We start from the raw sequence: 16,631 nt of genomic DNA on the forward strand, positions 1-16,631 counted from the left end.
CTGTATGTCTGTGTGTGTCTGTTTGTCTATGTGTATATGCCTGAGTGTGTATATGTGCCTGTGTGTATGTTTGTGGGTTTGTCTGTGTGCCTGTATGTGTGTGTGTGTGTGTGTGTGTGTGTGTGTGTGTGTACAGTTTTGTAGGAGATAAAAACTTTTCAGTGTTAATGGTTTGACTATTCAGTGTCCCACCCAGGCTTGTGTGCTGAACACTTAGTCCCCAACTGGTGGTTCTATTTTTCAGAAGTTGCAGATTTTGAAGAGGTAGGATCTAGCTGGAGGAAGAAGGTCAGCAGAGGTGTTCCTGTAAAAGTTATACCTGGGGTCCCTTACCTTTCTCGGCTTCCTGTCCTCCATGAAGTAAGCAGCCTCCTCTTCCACATGCTTTTGCTGCCATGACGATCTGCCTCCAGCGCAAGCCCACAATCAGCAGGTCCAAGGGTAAGACAAGTAACTAACACATTCAGAATCACATTTATGGGACTTAAATGTAAAACTGTTATTATTACATTCTATCTGTTCATAGGATAATATATAATATTATGAGAGTATGCTATAGTAACCTAGATATGTGGTTCTTAAATCCTAGAACATGCTAGTATTCTGTTTTAAATGTTCTCTAATATCATGCTGCTGATAAAAATGTAGCTCTAAGGACTGCCTAAAACCACTCAAGAATGTTTATGATATATAACATTAATTAACAGTTGGAAAGAGGCTGAAATATATACACTATAAAGATGTAAAATACAGGTATGTGCATGCACACACATACACACACACACACACAAAGGTGTGAGGTAATAAGTAAAAACAAAAACTGTGCATGGGTAGTAATGACTTTAAAAATAAAAACTTTATTTGCTACATAAGCTACTTCCTACCAATCTTTGGGGTTTTTTTTTTTTCCCCTTTTTTAGTGGGATTAATCATCACTTTGAAGTTTTTAGAGAAACATTTTATATCCACAAAGTGATCATAAATGTGTTTACATATACCTGACTACTTTGTTAAGAGGTTGCACAGATACACAGCCACTACCAGACACGGTGGTACATGCCAAAATGCCAAACTTGGGAGGCTGAGGCAGGACAGAGATTTCAAGGTCAACCTAGTGAGCTTCAGACCAGGCTAAGCTATAGAGAAAGACCTTGTCTCAAAAAACAAAGGTGGGAGCCTTTAATCCCAGCACTCCAGAGGCAGAGGCAGGGGGATCTCTGTGAGTTCGAGGCCAGCCTGGGCTACCAAGTGAGTTCCAGGACAGGCACAAAGCTACACAGAGAAACCTTGTCTCGGAAAAACAAAACAAAACAAAACAAACAAACAAACAAAGGTGGGTGGTAAGATGGCTGTAAGACTAAAGATACTTGCCACCAACCCTGAGGACTTGAGTTTGATTCCTAGGACCCAACATCAGCATCCCACCATGAGTTGTCTTCTAACCTTTGCGCATGCCCAAGTGCTCACACACTAATGTAATTTTTAAGTAAAAAGGTAATAGCAACAGTGTTGACTGGTCACTTCTAAGTATTATTTGACTGACATCTTGAGCAACCAACATAAAGGCAAGCCTTTCTTCAATTGCTATGCCAGAAACAGCTCAGGGACGGGGAAATGGGTAGGTTCTAACAATAGGGATGTCGGGCTGAAAGCTGTCTCTCTAAAAGAAGTGCTTTCCTGGCAATGTGATGCATCTGCTCACCTAGCAACGCCCTTGACTTTGAAGTGTCTGTTGTGGTGAGAAGTAGCAAGGTTAGACCAGGATTCCTGACAGAATGTCCTTGCTTCAGGGAATAAAAAATGCCACAAACTACCCATGCATCAAAGTTATCAACTAGCTTCTGGATGTAAAAAAAAAAAATTTCTAGCAAACAAAATATACAAGCATCACACAATGTTTTTTTGTTTTTGTTTTTGTTTTTAAGAAAAATACAAAGGAGGGGATGAGAAAGAGAGTCCGACCGAGTAAGGAATGAGGAGTGAAGTCTGACTTGGGTACCAGTTTATTTGACATAGTGCACGACTCAAAGCATCTGGTATCTCAAAGTCAACAAGATATCCCATCTCTCTAGTATAATGTACCAAGTACCCTGAACTTGGTCTGTTCAAGGCCCTGGTTCTTTTTCCCTTATACCTAGAATTTAACAGTTTCTCTAATTAGTACACATTTCACATTCTCTGAAGGCTTGGAGGCGAAGGGGAAACAGGGCTTCAAACTGTCCCTCTGAGCCAAAGGCACTTGATGTTAACAGATAAGGGACAGTAGAGTCACTCCACAGACATTCCTGTGTGTTCAGAACTCTGAACTTGAGTGTCCCATCACTGGCCCATGGGATTTGTCACACAATGTAGAAGACACTGATTTCCTCAAAAGAACAAAGTGCAGTAGGAATATAAAAGACTCACACCCTACCCTTTCCTGAAAAGAATACAGAAGAGGATGCTCACCTTATACGATTAGTAGTACCCAAGGTTCACACATGGCAAAAAAATAGCTAAAAAATAATCTGTCATAAATTCTCACTATGCAATCACAATACACTCTGCTATTACGCATAGAATCTGTGGGTTGGAGAGAGCCTCAGAGACTGCGTTGTCCATCCCTTCATTTGATGACAGGACAGAGGCCCAGGCAGATGAAGTCCTGCACCCCGGGGTCTAACCCTGTGGCAGAGTCTGGGCAGCACATCAAGGTTCCTCGCTCTCTCCTCCCTCTTCAAAGGCTCTCAAAGTAAAGCACGGCGATGATCCCCAGAGACGCACCACACGGTAAAGCACGAGCACTGACAGGCAGCAGTTTGGGCACGCAAGACGGGGCTTTGGCCACTGGGCACACATGGAACTCTCTTCACGTGGGAATTCTTTATACAAGATCAGTTCCGAGTTTGGGAGAAGCCAGTTGCAAGTCAGAAACAATGTCCTGGATCTGGAAAGGCTCTTCTTGGCTGTCAGTCCACAGTGGGCAGGTGGTCGGCTGCACAACGGAATCCCAGGTTGGATGCAGAGCTATCCGGCGTGTTCTGGCTTCGAGCTGCACAGCGGTACCTATAGCAATAGGACTGTAAGAGAGAACATGCCATAAGAGATCCTGGAACCTTGGCCTAAGGCTTAGGGCACAAAAGTACCTGGTACAGAGAAGTCAGCGCTACCTGAAGTCAGAGCTTCCCCTGACTTGCCCTCCCAGACACTCAGTGTTAATGTATGCTTGGCAAAGGGCAGCACATTCAAGAGTCCACCAGCCAGTATTTTTTACCTGAAATGTACTACCTACATAGAGTAGAAAGGCCTCCACCACTTACAAACACCCAAAAAGGCAGACAGTAACCATCCATGGTTCCTATGTGATCATACAGTCAGCAGCCAGTGAGAATAATGTTTTTACATAATATGTAAAAACACAGAATTCCCATAATAAAGTGTTAAATTAAAAGTCAGAATATAGAGCTGTATATATGGTATGGCCTAACCTATATAACCATATGCTAAGAGAAAAAAGGCACTAAAAGACCCGCAAGATTCTAACATGCACAATCATTATCCTTGAAAATGAAGTTTCTGATTTTTAGCTTATTGTATCAATTTTTGGCATTTTTATCAATAGAGACAAATGGCAATTAAACATTAATAACAACATCAAATGTGATGTAATATATTAAACAGGATGGTAAAAATTAAAGAGTCAGCATAGGAACATAAAACATAAGAAAGGCTTTCTTCCCAATGTCCTGGGAGTATAAATCACAGTAATAATAAAGCTATACATTTTGGGGTGCAGTTTATTTCATTCTATCTGATTGTGTAAGAACAGAGTCTAAGTGCTCACACAAACATGGACATTGATTTTGCCAGGACATGGCAGGCATGGTAGCAGGCACTTTTGTCTCTTATTTCTTTAATGTAAGTGCTTAGGCAAACCAAACAAGTTAGAGAAGGTGGTACAGTTGTTAAAGGATGCATGACTCCAATCTGGACCAACTGCAGTGTGGTTCTTTTCTTAGCAAGAGCCTACACTCTTGGTGGGAAGGGTGCCATCCTTCTCACACCTTCTTTCCTACCACCGACACACACATCCTACTGAGAAACACACTCACACAAACGCACAGGACAAGTATCTGTAGCCACGGACTAGTTGACACAGCATTTTGAAAGCTGCCAGATTCCAAAATAACCATGCACAGACAGAACTCTTGGGAGGTTCATTCCCTGATTCAAAGTAACAGAAAATGAAAACAAACTAGTCATCCTGGGTACCATGAGCATAAACTCAAAAGCTGGCCCAGTGAACTCAAGTGCCTGCCAGCTGGTTAAAGAAACTTCAAAAAGAATTGTGAAGAAAATGTTGGGAACTCACACAGAAGAGATAATTTGTAGGAAGGGAAAAAAATAGGTCAACATGCAAGACATTTTTTTATTCCTATTATTTCTTTTCTCTCACAAAAAGTCAGGTGCTTCTAATCTCCATAAAAATTATCTCTGAGTTTGACATGGAAATTCTCTGGTGCATTTCCCCCATAAAAAAAGAAAGACAGAATGCTCTATCTTCTATAGATAATAAAACAATAGCAGCCAATTTTCCTTGTGGACAGTGAGGAACAGAATGTATTACCAATTCTCAGGTAGGCAGACAGAAGATGAATTTCGAATGTGCTTGAAATAATAAGAAGCTGATGGTATCTGTGCCTGTGTGACACTCATGAACAGAAGCTCGCAAACATCTGGTGAGGAGTGTGTGAGAAGACACAGCAGAAACCTTGGTGCAAGCACTAGGCTGCTGTGAAATGGCAGAGCTCTGATATTTCTAGAATCAAACTCATAGAACTTAGTGCTCTCTGAAACCATACACATGCAGTGAATCCCATGCTGTAGCAAAGGTCAAGGTCAGAGGAGGCACACAGATGCTGACAGTCTCATCCCACGATGGGACCACACACAATGAAAACAACAAGCATTTCATTTCCTGACCGCCTACTATACACACCAGAGAAATTTCATTTCCTGACTGCCTACTGCATACATCAGGAGAAATTTCATTTCCTGAATGCCTACTGTATACACTGGGAGAACATAGCCAGGTCTAGGCATGGTCCTGTCCTGGCTGGCTGGAGACCACAGGCGTTCAAGAAAACAATGACTACACATCAAACAGTTACAAACCAACCTAATTAAAAGAATTTGTCATTTAAATCCTTAGTGGAATGTCAATTTCTCTAGGAAGTACCTGGCCTAAGTGACACATACATGATTATGACAGTGGTTCTCAGAATGCAATTGTGGTGAATAATGCTGTAACTCTGAGAGGACTAAAATCACCAAAGAGATAACCTTTAGCCATGAATGTGAGGGATTATCTAGATAATGTTATCTGAGATGGGAAGACCCACCCTAAATATGGGTGGCATCATGCCCTAGGCTTCAGTGCTAGATGGCATAAAAAGGAGGAAGCTAGCTGATCACCAATATTTGTTTCCTTACTGTGGATACTTCAAACTATAGCCACAATGACTTTCATGTCATGATATACAGTACCCTGGAACTGTGAGCCAAAATAAACCTTTTCTTCCATAAGTTGCTTTTAAATTGTTTATTCTGTCTGTACACTGTACATTTCAATGATCCCTAATAGTCATCGGTCCTGTCAAGTACTTCTTTCCACCCAGTGAGTCATCTCACTAGCCCTTAAGTTGCTTAGTAAGAGTATTTTATCACTGCAACGAGACCACACACACACAGCCTGGAGAGCTTGTTCAAATGCACATTCCTAGGCTGTACACCCAGAACGCTGCTTTCATGGGGCTCATGTGGCACTCAAAGTAGAGTTCTAACAAGCTTCCAGGTGCTGCCTCATGCCTCAGCCCATTGGGTACACTCTGAGTAGCAGCAATTTATAAAGGGGAGTGGCCGGCAGATTAAGTGGCTAGACAATGGTATCAGAAGCATGAAAATGGCAAAAATTAGGGAAGAGCACACAGCCAGACCATAGCCCGATCACATCACGGCAGGACTATACATTAAATATCTGAGAGCTTGTAATATGCCAGATGCAATTTTAGGTATGAGGAATATAAACAGAGCAGATAAAGAGATGAACTCACACTACTGTCTCCATAGAGGAATTTAAACTCCATACAAATGAAAATGGTGGTAAATGTTTTACTAATTTTTGACCAGCAAGGGCAAACTTCTGAGCTCAGTGGCTATTTAACCTCAGGCAAAGCCTTCCAGAACCTGGGTCCTCATTGATAAAGTGAAGCTGTCCATTGAAGTCCACAGAAATTCAAGAATCTGGGTCCTCATTCATAAAGTGAAGCTGTCCATTGAAGTCCACAGAAACACTTCGTCTTGGCTGGAGACTGAGCTCAGGGTTAGACTAGCACATGCCTAGTGTGAGCAAGGCCTGCGTTCAAGCCCTTGCACCACAAAAACAAACACACCAAACAAACCCCTCCACACCAAAGGAAAACAAGTGGTGTATAGAGAACACTGCAAATGATATGTTTAGCAGACACACAATCTTGGTCACAGAACCTCGGCTTGGCTGACCTCTTCCTCACAGAAACAAGAGCTCTACTGTCCAGCTTTGAAGCAGGCCCTTGAGACTGTGTTGAGTGTGGGGGAAAAAAATGACACCTCCTCCAGCTTTCAACTGTGGATAGACTTGTGCTACACAGATGAAAGGGAAAGGTTTATTGCCATATAAACGAGCAAGCTGAAGGACAGCTCTGGTAATAGAGCACAGGACTATAGTTTTTGTTGGATGGCTTATTCTATATGCTACAAAAGCCAGGCTGCAACAGCTCTGATGAATTTTCAGTATCTGCTCAGAAGACTGTTAAGAAGGATTCTGCATCAACAACACAAGAGACTAGAAAAAAGATCTGTGACTTACAAGATTGTTATTATGACCATAGTTGAAAACCTTGAGTATAGACAAAGTAATTAATTCCATTTTGAAAAATATATATTAAAGTACATAAAAACTCATGGCAGAACACCATCTAATAGTTTTCTCTAGGTTATAAGATGTCTGATTTTATTGCCATCTTTATCTTTCTTTTCTAAATTTTATGCATGAATTTGCCTTGTTGGTGTAACAAAAACCCTCAAAATCAACAACCACATAAAAGGGTCACTACTGGACAGCAGCGGTTCCTGGGACTTCCATTAGCCAAAACAACTACGAGAACTGAATCCCAAAAGAGAAAGTCTCACCACAAACGTGATGAGGGGACAGGGACATCACTTGATGGTAGAGCATTTTCCCAGTGTGGGCAAGGCTCCTGGTTTGATCCTTAGCAACAGACATAGATACACAGACACACAGACACACACAGACACACTCACGCTTGCACACACCTGCACTCATGAGTACTGAAAGGGTAGCCCATCACCTGCAAAGAATCAATTCATACCATCATTTTACTTAAACACATCCATTCACTCAGAAAATATTTATTAATAAGTACTTCTCTTAAATTTCAATAATGGGTCACTAATAGAGACACAAATAAAGAGCAAATGCCCTGGTTATGAATGTTCTAGTTATTCTTTATCTTTTTGCCTCTATTTTTAGCATCAAAAGTGGTTCTTAAAGGAAGTGAGGTCTTTGGGTGTCTGAAAAATGGGTCATTTCATTAATTAAGAATGGGAGTAGTAGGAGGGACTTGCTTCAACCTGATTTGATCAAAATGGCTAATGACTTTGTAAAAGTGGTATCAGTATCTATGCTAAGGATGTAATCCTAGATCAGGAAGCAATCCATTTAAGATAATGACCTACTAGCCTGGAGGACATGAACACAAATGAGACAGAAATATGGTTTTCATGAGAGGACAATGTTTCTCAGATAAAGGGTATTTTTAAGGCAACTGTATCTCATATTGAATAAAATCATTCTAGGGAAGCATGTATCTGAACCCAGGTCTTACCACTGCTGTTTCAAATGACACAGACCAACTCCCTTGTCATCTTGGTAGTCTGATCCCCCCTGATGCTGTGGATTGGAATGAAGAGTCCACATTGGAATGTTAGGCATCAATCTAACAATATCAATTATGAATATTTATATTTGAGTGCTTATTATGTGAACCACTCCATTGATTTAACATAAATTGATTCTGTGAATTCTTCTGATAATCCTATGAGAAAGGTATAAATCACGCTCATATTACATACATGAGATTACAGGCCAAGAGATATTAACAGTATGCCTAAGGCCACACTGCTTGTAATCAACAGATCTAGGGTAACAGCCTATGCTCTTAACTGGATGCTGTGCTACATCACTGTTTCTCTATTTGTGTCCTCTCTCATTCCAGAAGCTTTGACAGACTGTCACAAACTACGAATGGTGGGCCTGGAGTGATGGCTCAGCAGTTAAGAGCACTTATTGCTTTTCCAGAGGACTTAGGTTTGATTCCCAGAATTCACATGGTGGCTCACAATATCAGTAACTGCAGTCCCAGAAGATCTAATGTCCTCTTCCGGCCTCCATGAGCACCGAGAAGACATACATGCACGCACCACATTCATACACAAACAAAAAGGTTGTTTTTATTAGTAAAGTAAAGTAACTCTTAAAAAATACATATGATTATATAAGTTTACTTAATTATAGGAGTTTATAGCAAAGTGGCTTTAGTTCATGACCAAAAGTATGCTACCTTCTAGTCAGAGTAATTTTTAAAATTAATTTTGAAGAGATGGCTCAGTGGTTAAGGGTACTGGTTACTTTTCCAGAAGACCTGGGTTCAATTCCCAGAACCACATGGTGGCTCATCTATCTGGAACTCTAAGGGCACTCAACATAGAAGTTGTGCACAGACATATATGCAGACAAAATACTCATACATACAAAATAAAAATTAAACTTTTTAAAAATTAATTATAACATTCTTTCTTTTTATTTATTTCTGGACCTGCTGTCTTCCTCTGGAAAAATTCCAATGCTAGCCAGTTTTGTCATTCTATTATTCTCTCTTATAATAGTTTCTCCATCACTCTGAGCCTAAACAAGTCAAAATACATCCTACAGGTTGATTCAGAAAAGTTAATTATTAACTTGATTCTAAATCAACCATTCATTTTAAAACAGAGTTATAGATAATAAGTCTAAGGAGAGAAAATGAAGTCATTAAAATAACTTAATCCAAAAGAAGATTTAAAAGGAACAAAAGATGGATAAGGCAAAGAAAAAAACCAAAATCTCAAGAAACCAATTTCAAACCCAATAATATCAATAGTTGCATTAAATATAATTGGTTTAAATAACCAATGAAAATGCAGATTGAAATAATAAATTCAAAAATTCACATGAAAAACTTGATTCCTTAAAAAAGAGAATTATCAGAGTTTACACAAGTAGAAACAGATAATCTATAAAGGCCAGGATTAAATAAGTAACTTTACAATTATAACTTGTGATAGTTTAGATACGGTTTGAGTGTATTCCCTAAGGCTGTCAAGGGGGTGGAGACATACCTTATGTTGTTTAGAAGTGAGACCTTTTGAGGAGGTTATTAGGATTAGGTAATATCAGTTAGGTAGAGTCAATATACTTGAATCTTATTAACTTTATAGGAAGAAGGGGAGTGATCATAAGGAGAGTTAGGTAGAGTCAATATACTTGAATCTTATTAACTTTATAGGAAGAAGGGGAGTGATCATAAGGAGTGCGTGCGCGCGCGCGCACACACACACACACACACACACACACACACACACACACACACACACCACTCATAAAACACCACTCACAAACACCCCTCATCACTTCCCATGTGATGCCTTGGACCAACTCTGAATACTGCCAGCAGAAATATAATCAGCATATAATGCTGCTCATCCTTGCATCCCTAAAAACAACTGCCAAAATGAGCCTCTTTTCCTTGCAAATGTAGTCTGCTTGGGTTTTCCTCATAGGAATGGGAGGGGAAGGCTAAAGTCTAGGTCCAAATGCCTTTAATCAGGTACTCTAACAAGCATTTCAGAAGGAAATAATGTTAGTTTTACATGAAGTCTTCTTAAAAATTGGGGATAAAAAACTGAAAATATAACAATATTTACAATTAAATTTATGAACATAATAATAAACCGAAACCACACATGAGGAACAAGAAAAAAAAGGATCTACTAATCATTAAGTATATGCAAAAGTTCTCAACAATTTAAAAAACTGAATCCAACATGCATGAAAAGGATAATGTATCATGACTAAGTAGAATATATACCAGGAATGCAATGGTGGTTTAATAAATGAAAATCAAGCTGGACATGATTGGTTGCTAATGTGCAATTCTGGGTCCCATAGTGAATTCAAAAGTCAGTCTTGGCTACATAGTGAAACATTGACTCAAAAAAACAACAGGAAAATGAAAATCAATCATTGTACTTCATCATATTATACTGTACTAACTGACTGAAAAGGAAAAGAAAATCATCTCAACAGATGTGCAAAAAGCATCTACCAAAATCTATACTCATTTATGATTAAAAAACATAAATAAGCTGGGTGGTGGTGGCACAACACCTTTAATCTCAGCACTTGAGAGGCAGAGACAGGCAGATCTCCAAGTTCAAGCTAGCCTAGTCTACAGAGTGAGTTCCAGGGCTACACAGAGAAACCCCGTCTTGAAAAAAAAAATGTAATATTCTCAATCTGATATGAAATATAACAACTATAGCAGTACAATAATTAATTTCAAAAAATTATTTATTCTCTATGATTAAGGCTGGGCACGGTGGTGCACACCTTTAATCCCAGCACTTGGAAGGCAGAGAGGCAGGTGGATCTGTTTGAGTTCAAGGAAAGCCGGGTCTACATAGCAAATTCCAAGCCAACCAGAGCTACAAAAGTGAGACCCTGTCTCAAAAAAAACAAAACCAAAAACAAACAAAATGAGACATGAGCCAAGAAAGTAGAATATATCCATAGTCCCATTTATTGGAGGGCTGAAGGAAAAAGAATGCTTTACTTCAGGAGTTGGAGACTATGGCCAGCATAACAAGACCCTGACTCAAAAATTTAATTAATTAATTATGATTCCATACAGTTAGGTTCACCCACATCTTCTTAGTAGTGTAGATCTGTTGTCCTTTTTGGCTTGAGCTTTTTAAGACAGGACCTCACTGTGTAGCCCTGGCTGATCTTGAACTCACAGAGACCCATATACCTCTGTCTGATGGAATTAAAGGTGTGTGCCACTATGCTCATTTAATGCAGGTATGAAGCAAGAATTGAGCTGAACTGGATGAACTTCCCACCTGAATCACATGGTCAAAGAGTCTAAATGAAGAAACTCATAAGGAACACATACAAATTCACTCGTGGATATCATCTAGTTTCTTGAGGCCATTACCAAACTTTGCTGTATGTTTTCAAAACCTGAAAAGCTTTAAAGATCCTGATGTTTTTGGACAAAGTTTGATAATGTCTCTATTACAAAATCAATAACTTAATTTGGAGTCACTATAGATGGTTTTAAGTCTCAGGACTGAGTCAATTACCATGCAAAGATTCTTGGTAATATTAAACTGCAAAATGCTTCTTTGTACACAGCCAAAGACAGACCCTGAGTGCTCAAGGCACTAAAAATACATGACTCAAAAGAGGAAAGGGGAAGGGTTACATTCTATTTCCAAATTCCTTATGAAAGTTGCCCGTGAAGCACCAATAATTCTGACTAACCAGGAACTGCCAGTCTGGACACTGAAATCATAGCTCATGGAGCAAAAATGCACATGTTTACACCCAACACACTAGGGTGCTTCCATTTCGGTAGACCACAAACCATCCTCCATTTATAACTTTAGCTTTAATATCAACAGAGAATTCAGGAATTTACAGACATCTGAAATTATAGGTGTGGTCCTAGACTTAAACATGGGTATAGGTAAATGGGCCACACTATTTCACAGACCAACAGAAGCCTCTCACCAGGCAAGAGTCAGCAGATTATCTGGCTGACAGCATATAATTCACAAGTTCTGTTTCGCCTGTTACTTTCCCCCATGCCTGTTAGTAAATTGAAGACTCCCTTGTCTTTTTCTCATTTGGATGGGAAGAAGTTTCTATTAGCAAAAATGAATGGAACATTTGAGGGCAATATGTTATGATGAATTTGTGACCCATAAGAACATCTCAACAGTTAAGTAGCATGACTGACCTTATGGCACATGTAGGAACCACCTTTCTTCACTCGGTCTTTACCAGAAGTAGGACCTTTCTATGGATGAAAAGAAATATCCTGTTAGTCTCAACAACACTATGCTCTTCACATAGTGGGAATGAGTCCATTTTGTTAGAAGCAGTCATCCCATGGCTACCTAAACTCTCCACATGTGTTTCTATCCTGGACACTGCGCCTGCACCCACACCCTTCTGAATACCCATGTTCCCAAATGTCCAACCACCTTTCTTCGACAATCCACCCAAGTTCCTGCTACTGGATAAAGACTTTGTGAAGACAGAAAGCAATTCTACCTCAAATCTCTGAAATCTATGTTTTGTCTGGGTGCCTAATAAATTGCTTGGCAGCATCTCCTGCCTCATCACCCTGATATGCAGACTTTTCCAGTATTATCACTGTCTTATTCATTCATATAGAAAGGTTGAGTCATGTTGTTGTTGGTTACCAATTCCTCTGTGCATCACCCAGTTTCAAAAACTATATATAACCATGTAATTGCCAATGTAATTCAGTAGCAGAACACTGTTTTCTTAAAAACTAAAATAAAACACTTCGGACAGTGGCTACTAGGAAGAAAGCACTGTTCGGCGTATTCTGTATTAATTCTTGTGTCATCAAGCATCCCTCTGGAGGGAGGTTAGGAGCAGAATGAGGATTCCCACCCAAGCTTTGCTGCAGGATTGGTGCTCTGAAGCACTCTACCTTACTTCCCATTAGAAACCAGAGGGCAGGAAGTTGGAGAGAGCCTAACGTTCACAAGAAGGAACGGGGAAGAGAACAAAGATCCAGACAGAGCAGCCAAAAGGCAAGTCTGTTTCTTCTAGAAAGAACTTCTGACAAAACAGCAATGGAGATGAAAATGCTAAAGCTTCAACTGCCAAGATAAAAGCTTCAAGATCAAGTAAGCTCTCCAAAAGGCATGTAAGAAGTGCCAAGATGCTCCCATAAACCAGAGCTGGGGAGTGGGGGTGAGAATGGTTTTGTTTTTCCTTTGTTGTTCCAAAAGACAACTAATCACATGGCCATCTGCTCTGTTTACTGAAAATAAGAGAAGCCTGCACAACCCTCTTCCTGGCTTAGTTTTCCCATTTCTAGCTAAAAACATATTTTTCGATGACTGTTGAATAAGAGACAAAAGTTAAAAGGGCCACACGCGCCTCACCTTCAAACAGGGGTAGCACACTGTCTTGATAATGCTATTAAGGTCGATAGAAGGGCAGGTTTCTTCCAGGTATTTCTACATTGTCACACAGTAACTGACTCTAGATCATTCCTTTGCAAGTTCAGAGTATTCTCAAGGCCCTAAACACTTAGATATATTGATAAATGTTATCGATGGTAATTGGCATACTGTAAACATAAAAAGCATCAGAGAAGATAAAGGCTAGAAGCACAGCTTTCTCTTCAGGAACATCTGAAATTAGACGGCTATTGCATCAGAACCTCTGGATGAGTTATCAGTGTATAAAAGTTAACGCATTTGGGGCTAGAGAGATACCTCAGCAGTTAAAAACACTGGCTGCCCTTCCAGAGGACCCAGGTTCAATTCTCAGCACCTACACAGAAGCTCACAACCATCCAAAACCCCAGTCCCAGGGGATTGGTGGCCTTCTTCTACCTTCTGTGGGCACTGCTTGCACATAGGACACAGACATACATCCAGACAAAACACGCATACACACAAAACAAAGTAGGAAAGGGAAGGCATTAATAAAAAATTCACTTGAAGGGCTGAAGAAATGGCTCAGCAGTTAAGACCACTGACTGCTCTTCCAGAGGACCCGGGTTCAGTTCTAGCACCCACATGGCAGCTCATACAACTGTCTGTAACTCCAGTTCCAGGGGACCCAATACCCATGGCAAAAACACCAATGCACATAAAAAAAAAATGACTTGAAACATGTATAATTACATATCTGCTCCATATGATGGCCATATCTCTTAAGACTTTCTTGCTTGGGAATTCTTGCCTTTGCTGACTTGGGAGGTTGCCACATCCTATCAAACCATAGGTTAATAACAAATCAGTTCTAACCATAACTATCACAGCATGTGCCAGAATATAAGATAAAATAAATTTTGTTTTGTCAAAATACATCTAAGAACAAGAACGGGCCATTCATCAGTAGGAAGAGGTGACAACAAAATTTTCCTCTCACTGCTACTCCAACGACCTAAGGTTGCAGCTGAAAAATATGTCACTCTTCATGGAAGCACAGCACTAAAGGAACCATCACAGGCTAATACAACCATGACAGCCAATACAACCCTCAACTACGTGCTATAAATAAGATTATTTTTCCTATAAACAAGACAGGTACAACTGTTTGATAGGCTTACCTAACTTTGCTAAAAAGGCAGGAAAATTACTAAGAGCAACACAGTGTCTTAAATAGTGACCCTAAAACTCACATGTGACAGAGTATTAAAAGGTTATTATTCTGAGTTGTGGGGATGGCTCAGGCATAAAGGGGCTTGTCACAAAGCATTTATGAACTGAGTTCAATCCATAGGTCTTACATGGAAGAAGAGAAAACTGACTCCTGCAAGTTGTCTTCTGACTTCCACATACCCACTGTGGCATGAACAGACAAACAAAATAAATAAATGGGCTAGTGACGATATCTCTATTTCCCTATCTTTAGGTGGTAAGAGCCTACTGTTAAAGACACCACTCACTTTGGGAGCGGGACACAGAGAAATCAATCTCAAACTGACTAGTAAACTCTACTGAATGGCTAGCCTATGGAATGATAAGAGGTGCTATCAAGGCTGCTAGGGGAAAGAAGCATCACTGGTCTTACCTAGTGTGGGAACCTGATGCTACAATACTGACCTGTTGGCCAGATGTGCCCATTAGTACAATACTGCCATGATCCCTATGGGAGTAACCAACTGCTTTCTGATTGCCTATGAGCCTAGCTCCACAGGAGGAATTGCATGCCTGGTACTGTCAAAAGTCCATTATTGAGGAGATCATAGGCCTTAGGGGGGAGCCTACTGTTTTTGTTTTGCTAAATGATGACACTTTCACACTGCTTTCTAACTATTTATGTTTATAGCCATGGATTTTTGTTGCTCTCATATTTGGTCAGAGAGGACTCATCACTGGTGGAAGTGCACAGTGTGAGTAACTGTACATGTGTCATCTAGATTAGCTTGCCACCATCCGAGGCGCAGGCACCGTCACAGAGGCGCAGGCACCGTCACAGAAGAAAGTAAGAGTTATCAGATGGCGAGAAGAACTATAACATGCTGACTTCTGGAGATGACAAGGCTGTTGAATGCATCAACTCAGTTTCACAAGATTAAGTCAGTCAAAATTCCACAATGGATCAAGGAAGAGTCCTCAAGACCCACTCTACTCAAAAAATTAAAAATATTACTTTAAAATTCTACATTTTATAGATATATACTGAAGTTTTAGGCAAAAATCATATATACTTAGAATTTCTTTTAAAATAATATAAAGGTGTTTGATTAAACTAAACTGGATAATTGCTAAAATAGAAGCCTTACATGTCACAATTTTGTTCCTTCTGACTTTGGGTTAATGGGAGCTACAAGAAACATCTCTTGGGAGGCCTGGACGACAAGAGAAACAGGAGCTATGTATTTTGCTGTTCAGAATACTAACATGAGGAGATCAAGCAGCTCTGCAGCTATCTCCCTCAGACCATCCCTCCATCCTTCAGCCCCTGACTCGGGCAGGTGTGCTCTGGGCTTGAAATGAAGGACACTTGCCCTGTCTATAGGAGTGAGCACCTTCAGAGTTGAAAGCAGTGAGAGATTAGCAGTTTCAGTCTGTCTGCATGGACTTCAGGTGACAATCCTAAGTGCCAGATTTCCTTTGCTCTTTCCAACTAGACATGCATATTCCTTTCCAGTTGTATTCTCATAGATCTCAAAGACCCACTTGAAAAAACACCACTATCTCATAATCCAGTATACATATGTATGACAATATCAAAAATGAAACTGAAAAACAGCATTACAGCCACTCTGGATGGTAAAAATTCAGTAATAAATGCACACGTAGATGTGCACAGACACATACTCACTATGGTTGGTTCCATTTCTGATTAAATGAATCATGATTGACAGAGTTATTAACCACTGAGTCTGAGCTACGAGACTCTCTACTTTCATTTATATCTCAACATTTTTAAAGCAAAAAACTTAAAAGTAACATTTATCTAAGATGCCACCAAGAAGAGTCAAGAAGAACTATTCGTAACATTGCTTGAAGAAGAAGGAAAAAAGAAGTTAAACGGGAGAAATGCGGGTCTTTCAAATCACCATTCATGAGTTACTTATCAAACTCTTTTAATAAAAACTGGGGAACAGATTCAATGCACTAAAAACTGTAATTCTCCCAGCACTCGGGAGGCAGAGCCAGGTGGATCTCTGTGAGTTCGAGACCAGCCTGGTCTACAAAAGCAAGTT

The 16,631-nt window shown here is 40.0% G+C and overlaps 1 protein-coding gene across 2 annotated transcripts in view; it reads right to left on the reverse strand.

The window, feature by feature from the left end:
* Positions 1–1,987: 1,987 nt before the first annotated feature.
* Positions 1,988–16,631, reverse strand: part of Sumf1 (sulfatase modifying factor 1) — a 76,475-nt gene continuing 61,831 nt past the window's right edge. For both annotated transcript variants that reach the window (XM_036180261.1, XM_036180260.1), the window contains 2 exons: positions 12,162–12,221; positions 1,988–3,059 (listed from right to left, as the gene is read on the reverse strand). In XM_036180261.1, coding sequence (XP_036036154.1) covers positions 2,949–3,059; positions 12,162–12,221 — 171 coding nt within the window. In that variant the 3' untranslated portion in view covers positions 1,988–2,948. The remainder of the gene's footprint in view (positions 3,060–12,161; positions 12,222–16,631) is intronic.

The sequence above is a fragment of the Onychomys torridus genome, chromosome 3, assembly GCF_903995425.1.
Source record: "Onychomys torridus chromosome 3, mOncTor1.1, whole genome shotgun sequence".
Lineage (NCBI taxonomy): Eukaryota > Metazoa > Chordata > Mammalia > Rodentia > Cricetidae > Onychomys > Onychomys torridus.